We start from the raw sequence: 26,190 nt of genomic DNA on the forward strand, positions 1-26,190 counted from the left end.
CCTTTTAGGTCCACATATACCCCTTCTTGACAGAATATTCCTCATGTTTCAAATCTCCCAAGTCAAGACCACATGATCACTTTCAGTAATTGGAGGCAATGTGACCACCTTGGTTATGGATAGCTCTTCTGATCCTATGACCATGTCCAATACTTTCACACCTGAGTCCCCTCCATCACATGTTGCCTGAAGTAATTATCTCTTAGTAGGTGTATAAATTCCATTTCCTTCCTACTATGTGATCTTTTTTTCCTTCCAGCTTATATCTCTATAGTTGAAGTACACTGTAATAATCACTTGAGCTGTACTCATTGTACTAATTTGCCAATGCATGTCTTCCAAATTATCTGTGGGAACCCCCTGGCCTATAGCAACAACCATGTATATTTTCACTTACTGGCCTTCATCTCACACCAGACTGCTTCAAATGAACACCCCCCCCCCCTCTTGCCCATCTCCTATTCTTTCTGGCTGTAATTGATCTGCTCTCATTAGCAGTAACCCCCCCCCCCCAATCCTATTTTCTCTATCTTCCCTGAAAATACTAAACCCTTCACATTATCCCTGTAACTAATCTGCTGTTAGCCAAGTCTCACTAATGCCTATAATGCTTAGCGAATTTGCACTCACCAATCACAACAAATCACTTTATGCCCCTAACCACCATTACTTCCTGAACTGACTATCTTATTCAATATTTATGCTTGAGAGACAGCATTCTGCACTTGGTCATTCTCACACTCACTTGCCTTCTAGATGATAGAAAAAACAAAACAAAAGAGAGAGAGAGAGAGAGAGAGATTTGGTGTTGATTATTGAACTGAGTTTTTATGATGGAAAGACAAGAATGCTTCAATCCTGAAACTGTTTCTGAAAATATTGAAGATGGATTAGGCTGTTGTTTCCACCATTAAAAGGTGATATGGATATCAGTTTAGGCACTCACTGGAGATTTTTTTTGTCTGAGTAAGAGGAATGGCAATTGCTATCATTAGCATAATTATGGATAAGTCTGAGGTCAGCAAATGATATAACAAAGCTCTGAAGAACAACTGCAAGAAATCTGAAGATAGATCATTGTCCATTATTATCCACAGCCATGAAGGCTGTGGACCATAGGGGCAATCTGATGAGAAGCCCTCTATGTCAAACTTTTACACTGCTTGGAAATGTCAAGTGCAATATCACAGGTTTCTCCAAATATTATCCATGGTACGTGTCCAGAAGTAGATGCTATAGGAAGGAAGGTTGCTGGATATATGAAGTGGTGGAATCCATGCTAGTGGTAACTCATTAGCTGGATCTTCTCCAGGTGATGAAGAAGTTGACTGTTGATGACATTCTCCATTACTTTAGAGTACTAAGATGAGAGTAATAGGTCAACAGGCTGATGGCAATTTATCTCCTGTTTTGGAGAAGGGGAGCTAAATATGGGCTTGCTTTCATGCTGGGGGAGGGGATTTGAGTGGAATATGGGACAGAGATGATAGAGGACTGGTGTTATTTCAGGAACACATCTCTTAAGTATAACTGAGACTACAGGTTGTGCAAGAGAGAGAGGGGGGGGATGAGATTATGGATGGACAAAAATTGCACTGAATGGCTTTTGTGATAAGGGATGAAGAGAAAGCATGGCTATCATCTGTGCAAGAAAAGATTGTCTGAATTTAGCTCTTTTAAAGTAATACTTATTTTTTTTAATAATTGTTTTGCCAGCTCTGGTGTAGGTTGAGAAAGATGCTGGAGTATTTTGGACTGCATTGGCACAATTCTTGAAAAGTCATGGCTCAAATACTGGATGGGAAGTATGAATTGAGAAGGAGATGAAGGCCCTCATTCTAACATGGATGATTTCTTTGACAAGATAACAGCAAGTATCTGGATCTGGATAGTAGTCTCACCATGAGAAGGAGGAGTAGATGGTTTGAAAGTCTTCCCACTTAGCACGATAGTCAAAGGACATGAGGTTCAAAATGGCTGAGGGAAGGGCATTTTACAGGTTTTGAAACCTGTACAAGATTATGGTCTGAGTTACCAGAGGAGAGGTGACCTCACCATTATACCAAGAAAGAGAACTCATTAAGAAACTACTAGTGCTGGATAGGTAAAGGGGATATTCTTTGTATACTAGTTAGGAGATGAACAATTCCCTTTAGATCACTGCTTACAACAAATATTTCAGCTCTTTCAACTTGGTAAGAAGAATGCAAAGGGAGCCAGTGGAGATGTGGGCATTAAAGTTACCAAGAAAGGTAACTTCACTCTTTTGCTAATTAGACTGCAGAAAATCAAGCTTCAAAGATAAGAAGTCAAAGAGGCCAGACTGATTTTCAAATTAGGGGAGAAGTAGAGACAGCAGACAAATGACACATAATGGAGAAAGGAAACCTTAAGACAGAGAAAGTCGAAAAGGAAGAGATTCAAGATTTAGCATCCTCAGTAAGGAAAACCAGACTGCTGCACAAAAGCATACTACCATTGTGGTAGAAAATAATCAAACAGATTGTAATTTGGATTTAATTATTGTTTTGGCAATATTTGTGGCATAATGTTTCAGAAATTAATACAATAACAAAAGGAAAATTATTATTATCTGAGACCTTCAGGGAGTTAAGGACTCATCGAGGGAGGCTGTAAATTACCCAACCCAGCTATCATACCTTCCCTTAAATTCATTTACACTAGATGCACTCACTGCTCTCTGGGAGGAAAACCTAGCTCTTACCCCTTTCTTGAATGACAACAACCTTAACTTTCTTGAATGAGAACAACCTTAACTAGGGGAGAGAACATGGGATGCCCCATGTTTTCTCCCCACCTTCCATATAACGAAAAATTTCATCATTTGAAATACTATAACACCCATTCAAAAGTTTATAGATCTCTATCATATCACCCCCTCTTTCTCCTGTTAACCAAAGTCTGCAATCCACATACTTGCAATCTGTCCTCAAAATCTAAATCCCATAATCAGGATATAATCTTTGTAACCCTTCTTTGCACTCTTTCCACAGTTTCTTTATCCCCTTGGAACAGGAGACCAAATCTGAGCACAGTAATCCAGGTGGGGTCTTATCAAAGCCTTATAAAGAGGCAAAATTACTTCCTTATCTTTACATGTCAAGGTTAGCTTCAACATAGCAATTATCCTCTGAGTTGCTATGTGACCTTTGAACTTTAAATTCTTATCCACCAATACACTAAGATCTCTTGCCTCTTCAGTTTGTTGTAGCATAACCCCACTAATATAATATGCCGCTGGAACTCTAATCACGCCAAAGTGCGTAACTTTACACTTACTAACATTAAACTGATAGCCATTTTCGTTTTCCCAGATATCCAGTCTATTCAAATCATTTTGTAATTGTTGAATATCAGTAGCATCTCTGATTGCCCTGCCTCTCTTCACATCATCAGCAAACAATTGCAAATCTGATGAGAGACACTGCTTGATGTCATTAATGTATAGATTGAACAATAATGGCCCAAGGACTGAACCCTAAGGTACACCATTGGTCACATTAAATCTGGCAGATTCACACTCACTGTATACCAATTTTTGATATCTGTCTGTCAACCATCCCCTGATCCAAGTCAATAGATTATATTCCAATCCCATATTCCCTGGTTTACACAACAACTATTGTGTGGTATCCTACAGGGGCGAATGCTGTAGGATACCACATGACATCGTGCAACAAACACAGTGGAGAACCCATGAAAAATGTGGTCACTTTTTCTTTAAAGCCAGATGAAAATGGTGCTCCAGAAATCATTGATAGTACTGTGTATTAACAGTTAACCCTTGGGGCACAGCATTATGAAGAATGACACCTTGAACGTTGTGACTATCAGCATGACTTTAACTTTGAAAGATTCCTGGCAAAGTTTTTTCAGACGGGGTGTTCCTGAATGGTGCCATTTGTTGGATTGTCTCCTCATTTAAGGTTCATAATGATAAACCTTAACTCAGGAATGCATCCCCTTCATTTCTGTATCGTTCCAGATGGAGGCCAGCAACTGGATCATTTTGTCAAATCTTTCTGTGCCTACTGGCACATAAAGCTGCAATGCTGGTTTTCCATCTGCCCCGTCCCTCGCAGCTGCTCTTGCTTCTGTCCAGCTTGCCCATCTTGCCTCCTTTGTTTTGGATTCCATCATTCTTCTCCAAGTTAATTTTGGATGACCTCTAGAGCATCTCCCTTCTGGTGCCCAACTCAGTGCTGCTTGGGGAATTCTGTTTATCCCCCTGAAAAGTACATGTTCGGTCCATTTCCATCTTCTTAGGCGAATCTCTTCATCTATTGACTTGGAGAAAGTTTTATTTAAAAGTTCCTCATTAGTGATTGTATGGCTAGAAGATTTTTAAAATTATTCTTAAATATTTGTTTTGGAAAATGTCCAATTTATTACTTTGTGCTTTGGTAACTTTTCAAGTTTCAGAGCCATATAGCAGTACTGCTTGCACAAGAGATTTATAGATATTAATTTTCACTTTAACTGTAATATTTGATGCTTTCCATAATTTATTTAATGACCTGAAACAATTTTGTGCTTTAGCAATTCTTTGTAAAATGTCTTCATCGGTGCTGCCTTGTTTATTTATTATTGATCCAAGGTATGTAAAAGTATCAACATCTTCAATTGTTTAATTTTTTAACTTAATTTCTTTATTTGATTTTTCATTTTTTCACATGATCTTGGTTTTCTTCTTGTTTATATGAAGACCCATAGTTTCTGGCAATGAGTAAAGTCATCAGTTTTTAGCTTTAAGTCATTTAACTTGGAGGACAGGAGCACTATGTCATCAGCAAAATCAAGGTCTTCCAGTGTGGATGTAACGTCCCAATGTATTCCTCTCTTTTGATGATTAATTGAGTTTTCATAATCCAATCAATTAAGATTACAAATAATAGACCAGATAAAACACAACCCTGCTTAACTCCAGTTTCAATGATAAAGAATCTGCAGGTTTTCCATCTACTTCCATGCAAGACTTGCATGGAAGTAGATGGAATATGTAAGTAGTAGATATACATATTCTTGATAATGTTCAGAAATTTATAAGGTATTTTGTATTTTCTAATATTTTCCAAAGTTCCTCTATCTACTGAGTCCAATGCTTTACTAAAATCAATAAAGTTTAGGTAAAGTGGAGCTAGAAATTCTATATTGTTTGATTACATTTCTAAGAGTAAATATTTGATGGATGGTTCTGCAACCAGTTTGGAAACCTGCCTGTTCTTCTCTTAATAAATTTTTAATTTCCTTTTTTAATCTATTAATTAAAATTTTTGTAAACGCTTTTGCAGGAATTTAAAGCAAACTTATTTCTCTCCAATTTTCACACTTAGTCAAATTTCCTTTTTTGGAGGATTTTTATAATTACTGGTGAGGAATTTTTTATGTCTTCCATATTTTGTTATATAACCTTTGTAATTTGGTAATAGTTGCATTAAGATAAACTTTTAACATTTCGGCATTGATACTGTCATTTCCACATGCTTTGTTAGATTTTAGTGCCCTCAGGGCATATTTACTTTTGCTCAATGAAGTCTCGTCTTCAGAAATGTACAAAGTGGGTATTACACTAGTTGTAATATTTTAGCCTGATTAGATCCTGTATCTATGTTTACATTTAAGGTTTCATCAAAATATTCCCTCCATCTTGCTTCAATTTTGTAGTCAATCGTCAATAACTTTCCTTGTTTGTTTCTAATGGAGGAAGGAGTTACTTTTTTTACCACTGATTCATTCTATAATCTTATAAAGTTGTCTAATTTGTCCATTTTCTGCAGCATGTTGTGCTTCTTTGCTAATTCATCAATATATTTTCTCTTGTCGGTCTTTATTTCTTTTGTATTTATGTATTTCTTTATTCTTAAATTTACTTCCTCCTATGACAAAGTTGTTCATTTCATGAAAGGATACAAACATCATGTCATTTTCATTTCAGTCTCCACAAGCTTCAAAAAATGTAAGGAGTTTTCTTCTACACATAACCTTTTTAACCACTTTTGCATTAAGATTGCCAATGAATATTATCATATCATGTTTTGGAATAGAATTTATTACCTTTTGGAATTATTAATAAAAGAATTCTTTTATTTCTTCATCTGCATCATTAGTAGGTGTGTAAACTACTAATGATGCAGATGAAGAAAGTTTGATAAATTTGGAATAGAACCTGGCTTTTATAATTCTCTCGTTTACTGGTTCCCATTCCATCAGGCTTTTGGGTTCAATATTAGCACAACTCCTTTTTCATGCTTCTCCTCTGATCCGGAGTACAATATTGTCTTGTTATCTTTAGTTATAAGTCTACCAAAATCAGTCCATCTGAGTTCACTGATACCTAAAATGTCTAACTTGTAACGGTCCATTTCATTTGTTACCCACCTAGTTTTTCCTAACTGGTAACCTCTACAGGCATCCTACTCTCACTTGACATTCACTTACCCAATTAACAATATCCTCCAAATCTGATATACTTCTTAAAGTTATATCCATCTTCATGTCATGCTTGCCTTAATTTTTCTTGATTATTCTACTCACATCTCTCTGCTGACAATTACTCATTTCTGATGCACTGTTGCTACATCTGACATTCCATGATCCAACCTTTAAATTTTTTTGTGGCTTCATAAGTGACTGTTTCAACACCAAGGGTTCTGAAAGGCTTTCCCCTTTGATGTGTTATATACAGGGTGTTCGGGATAAATTTGACATATTTATAATTAATTATATTTTTCCGTAAGTTACATGTATTAACACACACTTCTCTTCATTTAAAAGTTTGGACCCTTCTTCATTCATATACAAGATGTCATAAAGGATGGATAGCTGGAACCCACCTGAATCATGGAAGAGAATAACTTGTATCATGATGATTCGTGCCCGCCATCAAAATAAGGATATTACGACTGCTGCCCAATGCTCCCTGAATACAGTAAAAACAATCAGGCATGAACTAGAGACTTGCAATGGTGACTACGAGGATGTAGCAAGAAGAAAGATCCCTAGCAGACGATCTGATTGCGTTCGTACAGCAGAATTCCTCACAAATCTGCAGGAACAGGTGTTGAAGAACCCTGGCATTGGAATTCGGGCTTTGTTCGTGGAGTTGCTAACTGTAGTCAAGCCCTGGATAACAAGGGTAGCCAATGGTAGGCCGTATGTATGGCAGCAGGATTCGGCCCCTTGCCACACCTCTGGGAAAAGTCAAAAATGGTTGTCTGAAAATTTCTACGACTTCACCAGTCCAAATGTTTGGCCTCCAAACTCCCCAGACCTTAACCCCATGGATTATTTTGTATGGGGCGCAGTTGAAAAAAAGACACCAATCGCACTTCCAGTAATACAAAAGCCCAGTTAATGGATAAAATTAAAACAGTTTTTGCGGCCCTTCCCAGGGAGACTGTAGCATCAGCTTGTTCGAGGTTCCGAAGCAGAATTGAAGCTGTGATCGATGCTAATGGTGGTTATTTTGAGTAAATCTTGTTGATAGTATTGTAATTAACTCTGCCTGTAATGTTTTTTTGTCAATTCATTAAATTTAATAGATACAAAGAAGATTTTCTTTTTCCTTACGAAACTGTCAAATTTATCCCGAACACCCTGTATATGTTATCCAAACCAGACCAGGCTAGATAACCATCTTCTGGGGTCTTGCAAGTCACGTCTGTTGCCAGGAGCATTTGTTCATCCAAATTTGCAGTTTCCATAATCAGATAATTTTTACAGAGAGGGGTGATTAGCCCTTCACCCAACCCCTGAAGGGGATCCAGATATACCCTTGGGAATTGGGTCTCCATTTATCACCTCTTCAAATATGTAGGAGGGTGGTTGGGGTATTCTGCTACCTGCTCCAACAAGGGGACAGCAACTGGGTACCTGTGCCATTTTTGCATCTCAGTCAAGCAATGTGGAATCTAGCAAGCTGAAATTTTGTGTATACTAAGCCTTCTTTTTTAGGATGTACCAAACACTTTGGTAGTTTATTTTTCCTAGGTCAACTGGCATACAGTCCATCACTGATAAACTGCAAGGAGTCCCCTGAACAAGCTCAATATGTTCATCTGAAATGGTGGGTCATCCTGCATGGTGATTATCATCCAGGTGATCTTGCCCAGCACAAAATGCACTACCCCATCTTGCGATGGTCTGGTATAGTAGGGTGAAGTCACCACAGGCTTTCTTAAGGCCATGATAACAGTCACTTGCAGTTTTACCTTGTATAACCTGGATCTTGAACCAGGATCTTTGTTCTAATCTTGTGAACATACCTTAGAGCATTGCACACTGAGACATTGACTTTAACTACAGAACTTTGTGTTGGCTTTAACACAAGGACACTTGTCAGAATGGGCTGTGTTGTCTTGTGCACATGTGTAGTACATAAAAGTAGCATCTCTATCTGTGAAAAGTAACATTAGGGTTACCAAGTATGTCTCCTAACAGTGTTGCCACTACTTTATTTACAAAAACTTGTATTAGATGGCTTAAACAATAATAGGACAAATGTTGTGGGTTATCAAGATTATGACTATACAGTCACAGACACCTTCAATAATTAACAACTTTCTTTCCTTGCCTCTCTTTCCCAGGTTCTGCTATTCTTTCTCTTTTCATCATTCCTACAACTGTACTCACTCCTATACTTGTTTGCTTTACATGTCTTCTAATCTCTCTCTTTGTTTCTCTCCTCAAGCCTCCAACTCATTTTTTATACTTTCCACTTCTTCTTCTTTTCTCTGTCTTCCTCACTCCCTTCTTCTCTACAGGCATCCTACTCTCACTTGACATTCACTTACCCAATTAACAATATCCTCCAAATCTGATATACTTCTTAAAGTTATATCCATCTTCATGTCATGCTTGCCTTAATTTTTCTTGATTATTCTACTCACATCTCTCTGCTGACAATTACTCATTTCTGATGCACTGTTGCTACTTCAGCTGCTGTAACCAGAAATGCTTATATTGACATCACCCAGCTTATCCCACTGTTGAATTTTATACAGATATACTTCTCCATCTCTCATCTGCCACATTTTCAACTGCCAGGATGCATACATACCACAAGCATTGCATGCTACTGAATCTTGTAATGCTGTGCAAAATACAGTCTTTAAATGGTTGTGGGACAGGTAGGCAGTAATGTATCAGCAAACTGATTTATGATGATTGTTATTATTGAAATACATAGTACGATGGAGGCTGACAAGATATACTAAAAAAAATACGTTATAAAACATCAAAATATAAACTATTCACACTCACTTATGATAAAACTACCTCAAATTCCCTCTAAATTTAAAATAAATATCCCAATAATTTATATTGAAATTATCTTTTTTTGCCACCTTTCCATTGCTGCTATCATGAACTTTGCACCTCCTGGAAGATTTTTTTTTTTTTTGGTAAAAAAAAAATTGCAGTTTTCTTCATATTCAAAAGTTGTTTAGGATGAAGGGATGAAAATAACAGGATGAAATTTTTAGTGATGATGGCAAATTAAATATGGAAATAGACAACAGAAGTTTCAAAGTGGGTTTGGTAGGAAGTCAGCTGAATAAATTTATATGGAATAAATTCATCAAAATAAAAAACTAGTCGTCTACAAGACAGCATGCAAATCAATTTTAACTCATGCATCTGAGAGCTGGGCTAGAAATATAGCACTCGATCAAAGACTGCAGACCACATATATAAGAAAGTTCTGAGCAAGATTAGGGAAGTGAACAGATGGCATCATTGGCAGAATTATATTAAAAACAAGGATATTAGGATGGAACCTGACACTGTCAGCATTCAGGAAACAGGACTAATCTCAGGTGGTATGGTTGCTTAAACAGAATGTGAGAGGAAAGGTTAGCTAAACAAGTGTCTTTCCCTTGAGCTGTGTGTGTGATAAAAGGACCTCCCAGATGAGTCTTTGACTCCATGAGGTCTTGGGGTAATAATAATAATAATAATAGTCTGCCAAATTAGTCTGCTGGCCTGGTTGACTGAGTGGTTAGATTATCTGCTCTCCATCTACCACTGACCACCACCACCACTAGTATTTTCACAGACAATCACAAACATCCATGCCCATGGCAGGATTCGAACCCACAGCATTTTGGCTGGAGAGCAGATACGCTAACCACTCAGTCAACCAGGCCAGCAGGCTAATTTGGCAGACTATTATTATTATTATTATTACCCCAAGACCTCATGGAGTCAAAGACTCATCTGGGAGGTCCTTTTATCACACACACACACAGCTCATCATACCGTGTCTTTAACACATTCAAACTCCTTGCAGACACCACACTCTCAGGCAAGGCATTCCAATCATTCACAACTCTGCATGAAAAAAACCTGCCTCTCACTCCCCTACTCACACTCTCTTTATACAGTTTCCAGGGATGACCTCTGGTTCTCCCCTATCTCCCACCATTTTATGCAGAACCTCTCCAGCACTCCATATATAACAGACTAATTTGGAGGAAAATTGTTGACAGGAAGTTAATAATGTAAACTTTTCATGTGGTGCCTGTACATCCCTTGGGGTACAGGGGGAATTTGGTGATGATGATGATGATATTGCATTTCATGATGCTAGATGAAAAAAGACCATTATAATATTTGATTCTAGCCCTAATACTTTCAGTTGCTTCTGGAACGAGTTGAGCTGTGACAGAGGTAAGAAGTAGGACTTTTTTTTCTGGAAACTTGGTTTTTTAACATTTTCACATTCTATTATTATTATTATTATTATTATTATGTGACACCTCACACCTCCAGGGAGTCCAAAGACTCATCGATGGAGGGTACCTACTCTACAACTCTCTGTCTTCACCACTCAATGGAGATGGAAGTGGTGGAGATGGAGAGTTGTAGAGTAAGTGCCTTCCCTCGATGAGTCTTTTGACTCCTTAGAGGTGTCACGAAATAATAATAATAATAAATAATAATTATTTCACACATACCAGTTAGCATTCAGAACATGATATTATGGCAGTTGTTCTACCTTAACTCTTGTTCACCTGTCCTGTTTCCCTCTACTAATCATCTGTAGAGCAGAACTTGCAATGAAGAAGAATGAAGGCAAGCTGAATTTCTAAAAAGAAAAACCTAAAAGATTGAAATTCCACATGCTCACTCCTTTTGGCAAATGAGAGGATTTTTTTAATGTTATACCATATATATATTTTTTTTTTCTTTTTACCTCCCAAATTAGAATTCTGTTGTTGATGATTATGTAGACTTTCAACCAATAAAAATCAACTATAAAAAGGAAATACAATGGGTTTTTATTTGGTCACAAATATCTGAAGTCATAATTTGACAAAAGCTGATGCTAGCAATTTAAAGAAAGGTTTTGCTATCAATCCTGAACACATTTGAAAAGTAAATTTTATTTGTAATTAATTCACAACCTGTTGCAAATGACATCATACTGAAGAATGCAATTCTTCTCTCTTCATCTTGTCTTCCAAAAAGCAACATCAACTCCTCAATAAAATGAACTCTTTCTAATTAAAAAAAAATATCAAGGATATTATAATAATCAAAGTTGGCAAAGGCAACTCAATAGTCATCACGGATACAGCTGATTACTGGTCTACTGGCCAAGTGGTTAGCGTACCTGCTCTCCAGCCAAAAGGTTGCCGGGTTTGAATCCCGCTGTGGGCATCGATGTCTGTGAAAATACTAGCGATGGGCGGTAGATGGCATTGGTGGTGGTGGATTGCGTGGACGGAGAGTTGTAGAGTAAGCCCTCCCTCGATGAGTCTTTGGACTCCCTGGAGGTGTCACGTAATAATAATAATAATACAGCTGATTACATGTCTAAAATTTCCAGATATCATGAAGATATTTGGAAATTGCTCATCTGATCTTTCCACATGTCAGACTTTTTCAGCCATACATTACTGAACAATAGCCAACTCGTGCCAGCTCCCACGTTCCATGTGGTTTTGCTTTAACTTATATTGTAATGGTTCCTGCATGTCGTTTTTAGTAATGTTATGGTTCATATTAACCCCTTATTGTATTTTTTTTTGTTCATCCAAAGCCAGAAGAAGACAAGTATCTGTGGCAAAATTCATAGATTTTTATTTTTATATTATTGCTATAACCAAAAACGAACCAATTGTATTTCCTTTTTATATTAGAATTCTGTTGACTTAATTTAACTTCTGATGAGTTTCTTTTCTCTCTTTTTTTTTTTGTAATAATGATGATGCAATATTATTAGCAAACCAAATATAATTGGAATATTGAAAGGCCTGTCCTGTCAGGTGTCTTCTCCCTCCAGGAGATTGACTACCATGTGTCTCCACCATGTCCTATTTTGTGCCTCTCTGCTGCATTCCTCATATGAGAGATAGGTCCAGTTTTCTATATTTTTCATCCACTCCAGTCTTTGTCTTCCTCTCCTTCTCTTTCCCTCAACAGTTCCTTCGAGAAGTGTCCTTTGTAGGCAGTTATGTCTCAGAATATGTCCAAAATAGCTGACTTTTCTCTTTTTGGTCATCATTAATCATCATTCTATTGAAAGTACCCTAAGCTAAAATCATGTAAATCTGCAAATTTCTGTTACCTAAGAGTGTTTCTTAAACTTCGGAAACAGAAACTTCCATTTGATCAAAATAGGATTTTCCCCCCAATACAGTTTTCTGAATAATAAAGGGATATTTAAATAATAACGATACTACCTGCGAGAGGAAAGCCAATAAAGTGGCATCTTCCAGCTTGTAAATCAATGTCAGTACATCTGCAGAAAAAATGTATGAATTACGAGTGAGAGTGATATTTAAATGAACATTTTTAGAAATTCAGAATAATGTTATTAATAAAAAAAATAGCAAAGCTTATTAGGTATTTATAATACATATTTAAGTTCATGCAAATGAGATCATTTTCAACACTTCTCTTATTGTATGTTTTTGGCTCAATCAAGTTTGGTTCCAAATATTTGGTCATCTCTACCTTCCAAACATATACAACCAGGTATGACTTTTTAATTACTCTCTTAATATAAATTAAAATTTTATCTTAGTCATTTAACTTAGCCTCTTTTGGGATAAGTGGGGTACCTCCATTATCTAATAAGTTAAAATCAGGAGGGAAATGAAACCTAGTTTCAGAAAATTTGTTTATTAATGTTATTAAGCTTCCAGTAATAAACAATGCAACAACTGGAAAATTAGCCTCCTATCATATAACTTCTACTGATGGTGACACTGAATAGAAATACATATGATTTAAAAGATCAATTGTTTTTCTCTCTGTATGTACATTATTATATCCATCATGTTGAAAGGTTATGAGAGTTAAAGCTTAAGTACCTCATGTTAGTGGTGCAAAATTAAAATGGAACAAAGAGCAAATAAGAAGTTTTGTAAAATGATGAAGGAAGTTGAAATCCTTCCGCCATAGTAGTTTATCACTATAAGAAGATGAACATCCTAGGCCATCAAAAACAGTCTGTGTGACAGAATTAGTTGAATAAATTAAAAAAATCATAACCAACCAATAACGAACAACGGAAAAGTCTTAATTGAAGTCCCTTAGAACCAATACGAACCAATACTATTTAAGCTCATTATTACAAAGAGTAAGAGCTGAAAAATTTAATGATAGTGAAAAGAATTTCTGTAGCAAATGGCATCACAATCTGTAGACAAAGAAAATGGCAGAAAATCATATATTGATACCAGAACAATGTTTATGCATTGCAGAAAATTGTGGACAACAGAAAAATAAAAGAGATAATTAAAAGAAACAGAACAAAGGAAATGTCATAAAATTGTACACTAATGACAGAATTCAAAAGATTAGCAGGAATCAAACATAAAGAAGGAAAAATAACAACATGAAAAAATACAAATAGTAATGGGAGTTAAGCAACATTAATTTAAGTTAACGTAACATTTTGAAATTGAAACACTAATTCTGCATATTAATTTTTATAATTTCATATACTCTTCTACTTCTTTCTTTTATCTTTATTACTATTATCATGTGACACCTCCAGGGAGTCCAAGGACTCATCGAGGGAGAGCACCTACTCTACAATTCTCTGTCTCCACCACCCAATCCACTGACCATAATGAATCACAACTATTATCATCATCTACACCAATGCTACCTACTGTCTAGCACCACTAGTATTTTCACAGACAATCACAAACATCAATGCCATCAATGGGATTTGAACCCACAGCCTTTTCGCTGGAGAGTGGATAAGCAACCACTCGGCCAACCAGGCCAGCAATTTTTACTGTTTGCAATTCATGTTGTTTTTGTGTTCTTTATGCTTGGTTCTGTCAACATTTTTCTGTCATTAATGCATGATTTCTCACCATTTTCTTTATTTCATGTGATTTCCTTTGTTCAATTTTCTGTGATTTCCTGTTCCTTTTTTTTCCCTGCAATTTCCTTTGTTCTATTTTCCCTGTGATTGCTATTTTTCGGTTCTATTACCATGATTTCCTTCTGTTTCTTGATATTTTAAGGTGATGGAATGGGGGAATAAATTATCCCCTAAATTCACTATAGTGAACCTTCTGTTGTAATCAACTATTTTTCTAGTTCCCTAAATGTTTACTATAGTGAGTGTATACTGTACAGTGAGCAGAATGATTTCATAAGATTTCATTTATAAGAAAATGATTCATCATTATTGTTATTATTATCTTCAGACCTCCATGGAGTCAAAGATTCATCATGGCAGGTTCACCCTGTCATACACACAGCTTATCATACCATGCTTTAGATATGTTCACATTCAATGTAGACGCTACACTCACAAGCAATACATTCCATGCAAAAAAACCTCTCCTCACTCTTCTGCTGACACCATTCTGTTGACTTGTGATTTCTCTTCCTTTCAGTCTATATCTCCATAGTTGGAAGTCCACCATGATAATCACTTTACCTGTACTCATTCTAATTTGGTGATGCATGTCTTCCAGATCCTGTTGAACTCCCCGGACTATAGCAACAACAAACTGTACATTTTGACTCACTGACTTTAATCTCACACCAGACCGCTTCAAATGAACAGCCACCCTTCTGCCTATCTCCTATTCGTTTGGCTGCAATTCATCTGCTATCATCAGCAGTACCCCCCTTCCCACCCCCATCCTATCTTCTCTATCTTCCATGAAATACTAAACCCTTCACATTCTATCCCTGTAACTACATCATCTGCTGTTAGCCAAGTCACAATAATGATAATAACTTTTGACAAGGCACTAACCAATGCTATAATCTCCTTCCTCTTGTTCTTTATATTTCTGGCATTAGTATAGAGAGTGAAGAGGATGTATTCTGAATCTGATTGGGCTAAATATCAGTAAAGCAGGGGAAGAGATGGAATTTCACCATATGTATTAAGGGAATGTGCTGTGGATCTGACTGTGCCATTGTAGAAAGGTGGTGATAGAATTGTGGTATCAAACTACAGGGTAGCCCATAAGTTGCGAAGGGATTTAAAATGGAATAACTTTTTTTATTATTATTAAGTTTTTAATTTATTCCAGGTGTTCTAAATAAAGTTTGGGAAATTAATCATAGAAAATATCACAACTCAACAATGAAAATCAAAATCGTGCAATTTTATTTTGAAAATCAATGTTTGATTATTCTAATTTTTTGACTCATTAGATCATAGCTAGAGCTGGCAGTGAAGTTTTACGACCGGATGCCCTTCCTGACATCAACCCTCACCATTTATCTAGGCTTGGGACCGGCACCTATTGAGGCTAGCTTGCTCCCTTCAGTGGCTGCGAAATGACATAGCAAGATAAGAAAGATTCACTCCTAGCCCTCGAATACTCTAATAGCATTGGAGGGGGGGGGGGGAGAGCAAGAAGAGAAGAAAGAAGCAAAGAAAGAAGGAGATTAACTAGTCTACAGATAATATAACAGATGTATATTACATGAAGTAAGGCATGGTCCAGCATCAGGTACCTCAGGTTTGTCATGCCCGTACTCACTAAATGAAAACAGATGAAAACATTCAACATTTTCCTCTTTCTCTTGGCTTACTTCTTTCAAGATGACGAAGGTAATGCAGTGATAGTCTCTGGGGAGTGCTGTTGGGCCATGATTTAAAATTTTGTATATCCTGCAGTATAGGACAAACCTGAGATGCGGTTTCAACAAGACGGAGCCACTGTCCACACTGCTAGAACTATAACAGAACTCATAACGCACATTTTTGGCAAGGAAATAATTTTGCATAGGTCTGCAGTTAATGGATCTCAAGATCTGATAGTTCTCAACTTCATGCTGTGAGGTTACCTGAAGGAAAAGGTATATGTGATTAAGCCACAGACAATTGAACAGCTGAAGGAGAACATTCGTGCAGAAATTAGAATGCTGAGGCCAGAAACATTAACAGCTGTCATGGAACATGCTGTAAAAAGGGCACACGTTTGCGAAGCCAAAAATGGAAGGCATTTATGAGATGTGGTTTTTTGTTTCTAATAGAAAAATCTAATAGAAAATCTAATTTCCTAATAGAAAATAATAGAAATAGGGCTCACATTGGCGAGTACGGGCAATGCAAACCTGAGATACCCAAGCTAGACCTGATCTTACTTCATACAATATACACTTGGTATATCATATCTGGAGACTGGTCTTCTACTCTTCTTTCCCTCTATTCTCTCTTACTTCTAACTCCTTCCCCCCCCCCCCCCCCCAGTGCTATTAGAGCAACTCGAGGGCAAGGGGGTGACTCTTTCCTCTCAAACTGTAGTTTCCACTATCTACTAAAAAAAGCGTCTAAGGGTCATGCCCACTATTAGGAAACCAAGATAGCGAAGGCGAAAAATATGCTATTGGAACAAAACATCACATAATAGACAGGAAAAACATAACAAGCATAGGAACATGGAATGTAAGAACTCTTCACCAGGAAGGAGCATTGGAAATACTACTGCATGAATTAGACAACTACCGATGGGAAGTGATTGGACTCTGTGAAACCAGATGGACTGGAAAAGGAGAATTCCACCATGGATAGTACAAAATCTTAACTTCAGACAGGGAGGACAACAATCACTAAGAGGGAGTAGCATTTATATTAAAACCAAAGGCTCAAACTCTCTATTGTCCTACAATCCTATCTCACCTAGGATAATTAAAGCAAGATTTAAAACATAGATCAGATCACTAACTATTATTCAAGTATACTCACCAACTTCGACATCATCAGAAGACATTGAAGAGTTCTATATAGATTTGCAAAAAGCAATACAGCAGACATTAAGTCAAGATCTCCTAATTGTAATGGCGGACTAATACGCAAAAGTAGGCAAAGGGGATACCTGGCCAAGAGTAATCAGAAAGTTCGGGTATGGAGAAAGCAATGAACATGGCGAAAGACTGCTAAACTTCTGCTCAAATAATAGACTAACAATAACCAACACTCTCTCTTTAAACATCCAAAAACCCAAAGAAAATGGACATGGATATCACCAGACAGACCAACCAAGGATATGATACACTATATTATTGTAAACCAAAGATGGAAATCAAGTATCCTAAACTGCAGATCCTTTTCTGCAGATTGTGGATCAGACCATAAGCTAGTATTAGCAAACCTAAGAATAAACTTAAAATCTGGAAGCACTTTTAGAGTCAAAAGGAGACTGAATGTAAAAAAACTACAAGACAACAATATTCTAAGAAAATATCAACTAGAACTAGATAAAAACCTGAAGAACTACCAAAACAGAATATAAACATCGAAGAACATTGGTGCAAATTAAAGGAAATAATATTAAATTTGGCAGAAAAAACAATAGGTTACACAGTAAGAGGAAGTAAAAAGGATTGGATCTCGAATGAAGTAAAAAGGTTAAGCGATCAAAGGAAAAGCATAAAACTAGAACAGAACTATAACAGAAATGAATATAATAGATTAACCAGAGAAATTAGAAAACTAGTTAAAAGAAACAAGAATAACTGGTTAGAAGAAACCTGCAAAATAGCAGAAAAACTATCAAAAGAAAATAACCTTCATGGATTATAGACCAAATTAGTAAGACACAGACAACAAAAATTATAATGATCAAAAACAAAGAGGGACAACTAATTGAAAGTAAAACAAAACGAATGGCCAGATGGGGAGAATATTTCAAAGATTTATATAATAAAAACAGCTCCCAGGATATTATGATTCCAGCCACTGAAATGGAAGAGGAAACAAATATCTTTACCAAAGAAATAATAGCACACAGCATAGGAAAACTCAAAACTAGGAAAGTAACTGCCATTGATCAAATATATGCAGAATTCTTAAAAGCATGAAAGGAACAACTTTTTGAACCATTAAAAACATTATTTGAAAGGATCTACTAAAACAAAGCAGTGCCTACTGATTGGACCAAATCAGTCATAACTCCTATATACAAAAAAGGAGATAAAACAGAATGCAATAATTACAGAGGCATTAGCCTCCTCAGTATTTCAAGGTTTTCATGAAAGTACTCCAAAAACAAATTAAGCCATATATAGAACTGGCACTAGGAGAAGAACAAGCTGGTTTCAGACCAGGGCAAAGCACAATTGATCAACTATTCACCTTAAGACAGAGCTAATAGAAAAAACACTAGAGTACAACCAAAGTTGCTATATAAATTTCATAGACTTTTGTCAGGCATTTGATTCAATCCGTAGAAGAGAACCATGGAAAACTATGGAAGAATTTGGAATTCCCAACAAAACTATAAGGATAATAAAGAATCTGTATGAGAAATCTGAAAGTGCAGTACGAATGGAGGACACCTTAACCAACTGGTTCCACACAGAGAGCAGAGTATGACAGGGATGCAATCTGTCACCAGACCTGCTCAATCTTACACTGGAAGAAGCAACCAATAAGGCCTTAAATAATGAAGACTCTGGAATCAAAATATATGGGAAAAATGTGCCAAATTTAAAATTTGCAGACGACATTGCATTACTTGTGAGCACAGAAGAAAATCTACAGGGAATTTATGATAAAATAAAGGAGGAGTGTATAAAATCTGGATTAAACATAAATATAGACAAAACAAAAATGATGTAAATAGGAAAAAGAAGCACCAATCTGAAAATTGAAATTGATAGCAAGAATCTAGAGCAGGTAGAAAACTTCACCTACTTTGGAGGAGTTATTGAGCACAATGGTGAAATTATAAAAGATATAAACAGACGAATCAGTCAAGCATCCCAAACTTTTGGATGACTTAATAAAATATGGAAGTCAAGAGACATCAAACAGGTAACAAAAGTAAGAATCTATGAAACAATGGTCCTCCCAATACTCCTCTATGAAAGTGAATGCTGGAATCTCAAAAAGGCTGAAGAGAAAAAATTATTAGTTACTGAAATGGGTTGGCTAAGAAGATTACTTGGAGTATCTCTGCTGGATCGACTAAGAAACGAAGACATAAGGAAACTACTAAAATAAGAAATAACAATAATAGACAAAATTCAAGAAAGAAGACTGTGATGGTCTGGCCATGTGCCCAGAATGGGAACAGAAAGAACCATCTAAAGCCCTGAATACAACGATGGAAAGATCCAAAGGAAGGCCCAGAATTTGATGGATAGACAAAATAAAACAGGACCCGAAAACCAAATCACAACAAGCGACACCAAACTGGACAGAATTGTTCGGACTCTCCTGGGACAGACAGAAGTGGAAAGAGTTCATTCGGCCTCATTATCATCCACATAGATGATGGAAGAGAGAAGAAGAAGAATAGAAAAATCTCCAGATTCTATATTTCATTACAACAAACAAAATAATATAAATAATTAATAAATAAGAAAGTTATTAAATGTTTAAACCCCTTCGTGACTTATGGGCTACTCTTTATAAGCCTGTTTGTATCTTTTCTGTAGTTGTGAAGATTTGGGAGAAATTGGTAAGAACTTGTATACAGAATTAGATAGATGAGGGCAATATTATTTATGCAGGCCAGCATGGATTTGATAAAGGTACTCTTGTTTAATTATTTGGTTACATTTTAAAATAGAGTATCAAGAGCAGTGGATGGAGATAAGGTATGCTCTGTCACTTTTTTGGATTTTTAAAGGCATTTGAGAGGATGCCAAGTGACAAGTTGTTTTTAAGTTACAGCATATATGTTTGGATATCAGATTAGTGGATTGGATTGGTAACTGGTTTTCTGATACATATTAAAGTTGTATATTGTACATTATAGTGTTGCTAGTGAAAGTAGTGGTAGATTTGAGCTGTGCTAAAAAAAAGTGTTTTTAATTAGTGTGTAGCGTGGCTTTTTATCACAAATTGTGCTGCACTCTTTTTAGTTTGGATACAAGTGTCCTTCAGTGGTAGTGTTGTTGGAATTTTTTGTTTATATCGTGTTTTGCTACTTATTTGTTCATACTGCTTCTGCTTCTGAAAATGGTATCGATAAAGAAATGCACGTTGGTGGCACGTAAGGCTTCAGTATAAAGGTCTAGCTCTGAATTGGATTTTTTGCAGTGGATGCATTGTGAAAATTGCTATATGTATGCACCAAAAAATGTGAAATATTTGTGGACTGTTTGGGTAAAGGAAAAGAAGAAAAGCATTAATTTATGTGAAAAGTTTATTGATAGATTAGAGGATTAGAAATGGATTCAGAGGGTATATTGCTAGTGTTGCAAAGACTTCGCATTGTAGTACCACTATGATAACAAGTATTCTAACATGTAGGGATAAGGAAGTGGTTGTGCCACTGTATAAAGCACTGGCCAGACCACACTTGGGCTACTGTGCTCAAATCTGGTCACTTGGTTTCAGTGTGATGTGGAGACATTGGAGAGGGTCCAGAGGTGAGTGACTAAGACAATATCATGACTTTGGACTGCTTGCTAAGGAGAGAGGTTGAAAAAATGCAGATTGCAGAGTTTAGTGGATAGGAGAAAAAGAGGTGATATGATAGAGACATTTAAGTTAGTGAGAGGATTTTACTGGATTAATCCAGATGAGAGTAGAAGATGAGAAGGGGAAAAACCAGAGGTCTTCCCTGGAAGTTATATAAGTGTGTGGTGAAGAGGGGGGGGGGTGAGGAGTACATGTTTTACATGGTGAATTGTCAGTGAATGGAACATATCACCAGAATGTGTTGTTAATGCAAGGAATGCTAAGGATTTTAAGATTCAGTATGATAAATATGTTGTCAGTTGAATGAACCTCTCATGATGAGACTGCCGACTCCATGGAGGGCGCAATAATAATAATAATTTGTCCTTTCCTTAAAAAAAAATGAAAATAATAATTTGTAGTTTTTGTAGTGAAGCATAGTATTCCCCCCCCACCCATTTGATTCTGTGCAAGGTATCCAAGGCATGGTCAGCAAGCCCTGATTGACTACACTTATGATGACAGATGTGTTTTTTTATGTTCTTCTAGGCAGATGCTAGCAGATCTGCTATTTTGACCATAATAAGATAAGTTGGAGGAACAAGGAACTTTATAAACACCTAGAACTGATAGAGGAGGTAGAGGATCCTTAGGAGAGCAGATGAGGGTGACCAGAGTTCTGACTATTTTTCTGAGATTCCCTGGATATAAAGGAACAATAATAGCATTACTATAGTCAGTATGTTGTGAGGAGATTGGAGGAATGATTAATTTGTTGATCTTTTTGGCATTTTAGCAATTGGATAGGAAAATAGGGAAAATAAAGGAGAGCTCAACAGTAAGATCAGCCTTGGTAAAATAGAGATTGGCAGTTCTATTAACAAGGGTTTTGATAGCATCATATTGTTGAGGGGGGGGGATTGGGAATGATGGGAAAGTTTGTGCAATTATCCACCTGTGTGGGTGGGGTTCTGTAACTGATAAAGAAAGCATGCCATTGGAAAGATATGTAATTGGAGTATCTAGAAAAGGCAAGCTATTATTATTTTCTTTTCTACAGTGAACTGGATTCTGGGGTGCTATCTGTTGAGATGGAAGAGGGAGTCTAATGTGTCAGAATCATGTGACCAAATAGAGAACACATCAATGTATCTTAGTCAGATAGAAGATTTGAGAACAGCAATATCAAGAGCATGTTTTTCAAAATGCTCCATATAATAACTGGCTAGAGAAGGAGAGAGAGGAGAGATTCCATGGCTGTACCCTCAATCTGTTTATAAATAGTATCTTTCCAAGTGAAGCAGCTAAAAAGAATAAGAAAATTAAAAACATCGGTGATATTTGAGGGGAGGAGATGTTTTTTTTAGTAAATTTAAAGTTTCAGAAAGAGAGATATTGGTAAAAAGTGAGGTGCCATAAAAGCTTATCATGATATTGTTATTGTTTAAAACTAAATTTTGGATTAAAGATGTGAAATAAATGGAATTTTTAATATAAGAAGAATGACTTACAAGTGGGGGTTAAGGATTTAGCTTACTGTTTGGCTAACTTAAAAGAGGAAGAGTCAGTAGCATCTACTATGGGACAGAGAGGGTTATTAAGTTTATGAATCTTTGGCAATCGGTATATACAGGGGGTAGGGATCAGAAACTAAACAGTTTGAGTTTTTTTTTAACTATTTCAGGAGGCAAGACGGGACATTTTTAAGAAGCCTTTTTAATGTTTTTTTGCTACTATGTTTCACTACAAAATATCAGCAGCAGAATTTAAAAAAATGACCTAATCTTAATAAATATGGTTGTATTAAACTTCCCAAGATTTGGGAAACTTTAATTCTTAGTTCTCCTGCCCAACACTGCCAAGGCTAGCCAACAGCACAAATAATGAGTGCCTTCATAGGACTGTAGTCTTTCAGTCTAATAATTTCCACTTATTATTTGTGCAAATTTGTGCATATTTTTGCAAATTTAATATTGTTTCCCTGACAATGTATAAGTGACAGGAATGAAACACAGGAGTGATTAAACATGTTGTTTAATTATTTATATGTGCTGTATTTATTCTATTAAATCCCATAATGAGTTCGAACCAGCAATTAAGTCTAAATAGTTGATTGTCGATCCTTTCATAAATTATATATTATATATTTAGTTTAATCCTTTATCCAAGCATAAGCAAACAAAGTTTGCACCTGAAGTATCTTCAGGACTGAGGCAACTAGTGGTAAAGGTGGATCAAACTTCACATCACTTGCCTTAGTCTCTCATAATGCAAAGCACATTTCCTTGCGGACATGTATAATGCTATGCATTATGGGAAGGGTCACTACCCAGACCGGTTTCTCTCTTTAAGTGCGGGGTCACCTCTCAAAAAAACTCGTGAGATCCCCCGGATGACCCAACAATGAGTGACTGGCAGGATCAAAAACTCAGTATTGTTCCCCTCAGTAACAGGCTCATTCTGCTACTGAGAAGAACTCTCAGCATTGGCTCTACCCTGTGGCAGGCTCACCCTACCACCGAGCAGAGCCGCTTATATTTCATCTGGGGGGGGGGGGGGTAACAGCAACAGCACTGCCATTCATTACCCCCCCCCCCTTGATGGTATTGATGATATATTGCCACATATTTTGAAGAAATGCCCAGGGACTTGACAACTGCATTGACATATTTGTTTAATGTGAGTCTTATACTGAGGTGAAGTTCCAAAAGAGTGGAAGGAAGGCAAGAATTCACTGCTTTATAAGGGAGATGACAGAACTCAAGCATCAAATTATAGGCAATCTGTGTGTCAGGTGTTGGAGTGGTTAATGAGAATCACGAGCCAGAATTGAGTTGACAATAATGATATTATCTTTGATGGACAGCACAAATTTGCTAAAGGGAGGTCATGTTTTAGTAATCTACTTACAATAAAGTGAGTGGTGCACTGCCGAGGGAGATGGATACATAGTAGTGTACTTAGATTTTGCAAAGGTTTTTGAAAGATTACCACATAAGATTAAGAAATATATCAGCAACTTTTGTAATGGAGGAGGAAGCAATATCCCAGAAGAGGAATCTCACTAGTAGTGTGCCTCAGGGGTCTGTTTCAGGGCAATTGCTGTTTAACCTATTTGTTTATGATATTGGGTTAGATTTGGATGGGGATATTCAGTTGCCTACAGATGTTGAAAACTTGGGATGAACTATGAAGAGTAGAACAGATGGCCTTACAAGAAGACTTGAAGAGACTGAGTGCATGAGCATGGATACCAGTTCAATGTTGCAAAATGTTAGGTTTGTAATTTACTTTGGTTAGGATTGTTGAAGGTGGAGGAAATAAGGGAAATAGATCTTGTATTTCCCTTATTTCCATTGATTTAGAGGACAACACAAAAATCTTGCAATGATGTGGAGGATACCGACTTGTAGAAGTAAGTAAGTAAGTAGATTATGGTTCCATTGTATAAGACTCTGATTAAGCCACATATGGATGATTTTCCACGGATTTGGTCACCTGCTTTTCAACAGGATCAAGAGATATTGGAAAGGATCCATAGGCCAATTGACTAAGGTGTTTTCTGGTCTCTGGAATATTGAGTATGAAGAACAGTGAGGAGATGAATTTACAGAATCTAGTGAAAAGAGGGAGAGGGACATGATATGATAGAGACATACAATAGGATCAATGCTGAAGAGGTTTTTCATTCACACTAGATGCATTCACTATCCCTAAAGGCAAACTTTTCCACTCACTCACTCACTGTTCTGTGAGAGAAAAACCTAGTTCTTACCCCTTTCTTGAATGTGAACAAACTTAACTTCCATGGATGTCCCCCATGTTCTCTCCTCACCTTCCATATAACAAAAAAATTTCATCAGATGCTATCCTATAGTACCCATTCAAACGTTTATAGACCTCTATCATATCACCCCTCTTTCTCCTGTTAACCCGAGTTTGTAATCCACATACTTGCAATCTCTCCTCATAATCTAAATCCCATAATCTGGATATAATCTTTGTGACTCTTCATTGTACCATTTCCACAGCTTCTTTATCCCATTGCAATCTGGTAGACCAAATAATCCAGGTATGGCCTTATCAAAGCCTTATAAAGAGGCAAAATAACTTCCTTACATGTCAAGGTTCGCTTCAATATCGCAATTATCCTTTGAGTTGCATTTGCAACTTTTGCTATGTGAGCTTTGAACATCAAATTCCTATTCACCAAGATAGCTAAGATATCTTATATTAGCACAATCCTGCTAATTTAATATGCTGCTGGAAATCTAATTATGCCAAAGTGCATAACTTTACACTTACTAACATTAAACTGATAGCCATTTTCGTTTGCCCAATTTTCCAGCCTATTCAAATCATTTTGTAAGTGCTGAATATCTGTCAGTAGCATCCCTGATTGCCTTGCCAATCTTTGCATCATCAGCAAACAATTGCACATCTGATGTTAGACCTTTCCTGACATCATTAATGTAGAGATTGAACAATAATGTCCCAAGGACTGAACCGTGATTACACTACTGCTGACCTTAAATCTGGCAGATTCACACCCACTGTATACCACTTTTTGATATCTATCTGTCAACTATCCCTGATCCAAGTCAAGAGTTTATATTTCAATCCAATATTCTCCAGTTTATGCAACAGCCTTTCATGTGGTATCCTATCAAATGCCTTAGAACAGCGTTTCCCAAATGGTGGGTCCCGACCTAGCACCAGATCACCAAAAAAACTCTCAAAAACCTAGGTGTTTCGTTTTGGGGTTTTCTTTTTTTTTCACAAAACTCTAAAATACAAGTAAATAGCGTTTAATCGGGACTAATGAATAAATAATTTAATTAATAGAGACGAAAAACGCAGTCCATCTGAGTCGCCATTTCACAGTCTCTTTGCTCGCAGTAAAGTAGCTCAACTAATGGCAAGGCAGGCTGCGCGGCGGCAACCACATCACCAGCCGAATCGTTTGGCGGTCTGGCATTTGTTTTACTTGCCTGCCATGTACTCACTCCGCTTGTTCAGTTTGAGTTAAGCATTGAGAGAGAGAGAGCGTATTTTTTTTGTATTTATTGATTACGTGTATCTTGCCCACCAGGCAAGGTACACATAATTTGTTTTATTTTACCTATCTATAAAAATTTTAGCGGGTCACGAAGATGAAGTATTAAAATAACTGGGCCATGGAAAAAAAGGTTTGGGAAACCCTGCCTTAGAAAAATCAAACATTATCATAGTGTATCCATTCCCTTTATCCAACTCAGCCATAACATTGTTATAAAATATGGGCAAATTGCTAAAACACGACCTTCCTTTTAGTAAACCCA

General features: G+C 36.7%; 1 protein-coding gene across 1 annotated transcript in view; it reads right to left on the reverse strand.

Moving 5' to 3' along the window:
* Positions 1–26,190, reverse strand: part of LOC150092820 (low-density lipoprotein receptor-related protein 4-like) — a 1,164,745-nt gene that overhangs the window by 32,519 nt on the left and 1,106,036 nt on the right. Inside the window, exon 34 of the mRNA XM_090414290.1 lies at positions 12,708–12,766. Coding sequence (XP_090270416.1) covers positions 12,708–12,766 — 59 coding nt within the window. The remainder of the gene's footprint in view (positions 1–12,707; positions 12,767–26,190) is intronic.

Source organism: Typopeltis vanoorti, chromosome 25 (assembly GCF_054136105.1).
Source record: "Typopeltis vanoorti isolate ZY-2024b chromosome 25, IOZ_Tvanoo_1.0, whole genome shotgun sequence".
In the NCBI taxonomy this organism is placed as follows: domain Eukaryota; kingdom Metazoa; phylum Arthropoda; class Arachnida; order Uropygi; family Thelyphonidae; genus Typopeltis; species Typopeltis vanoorti.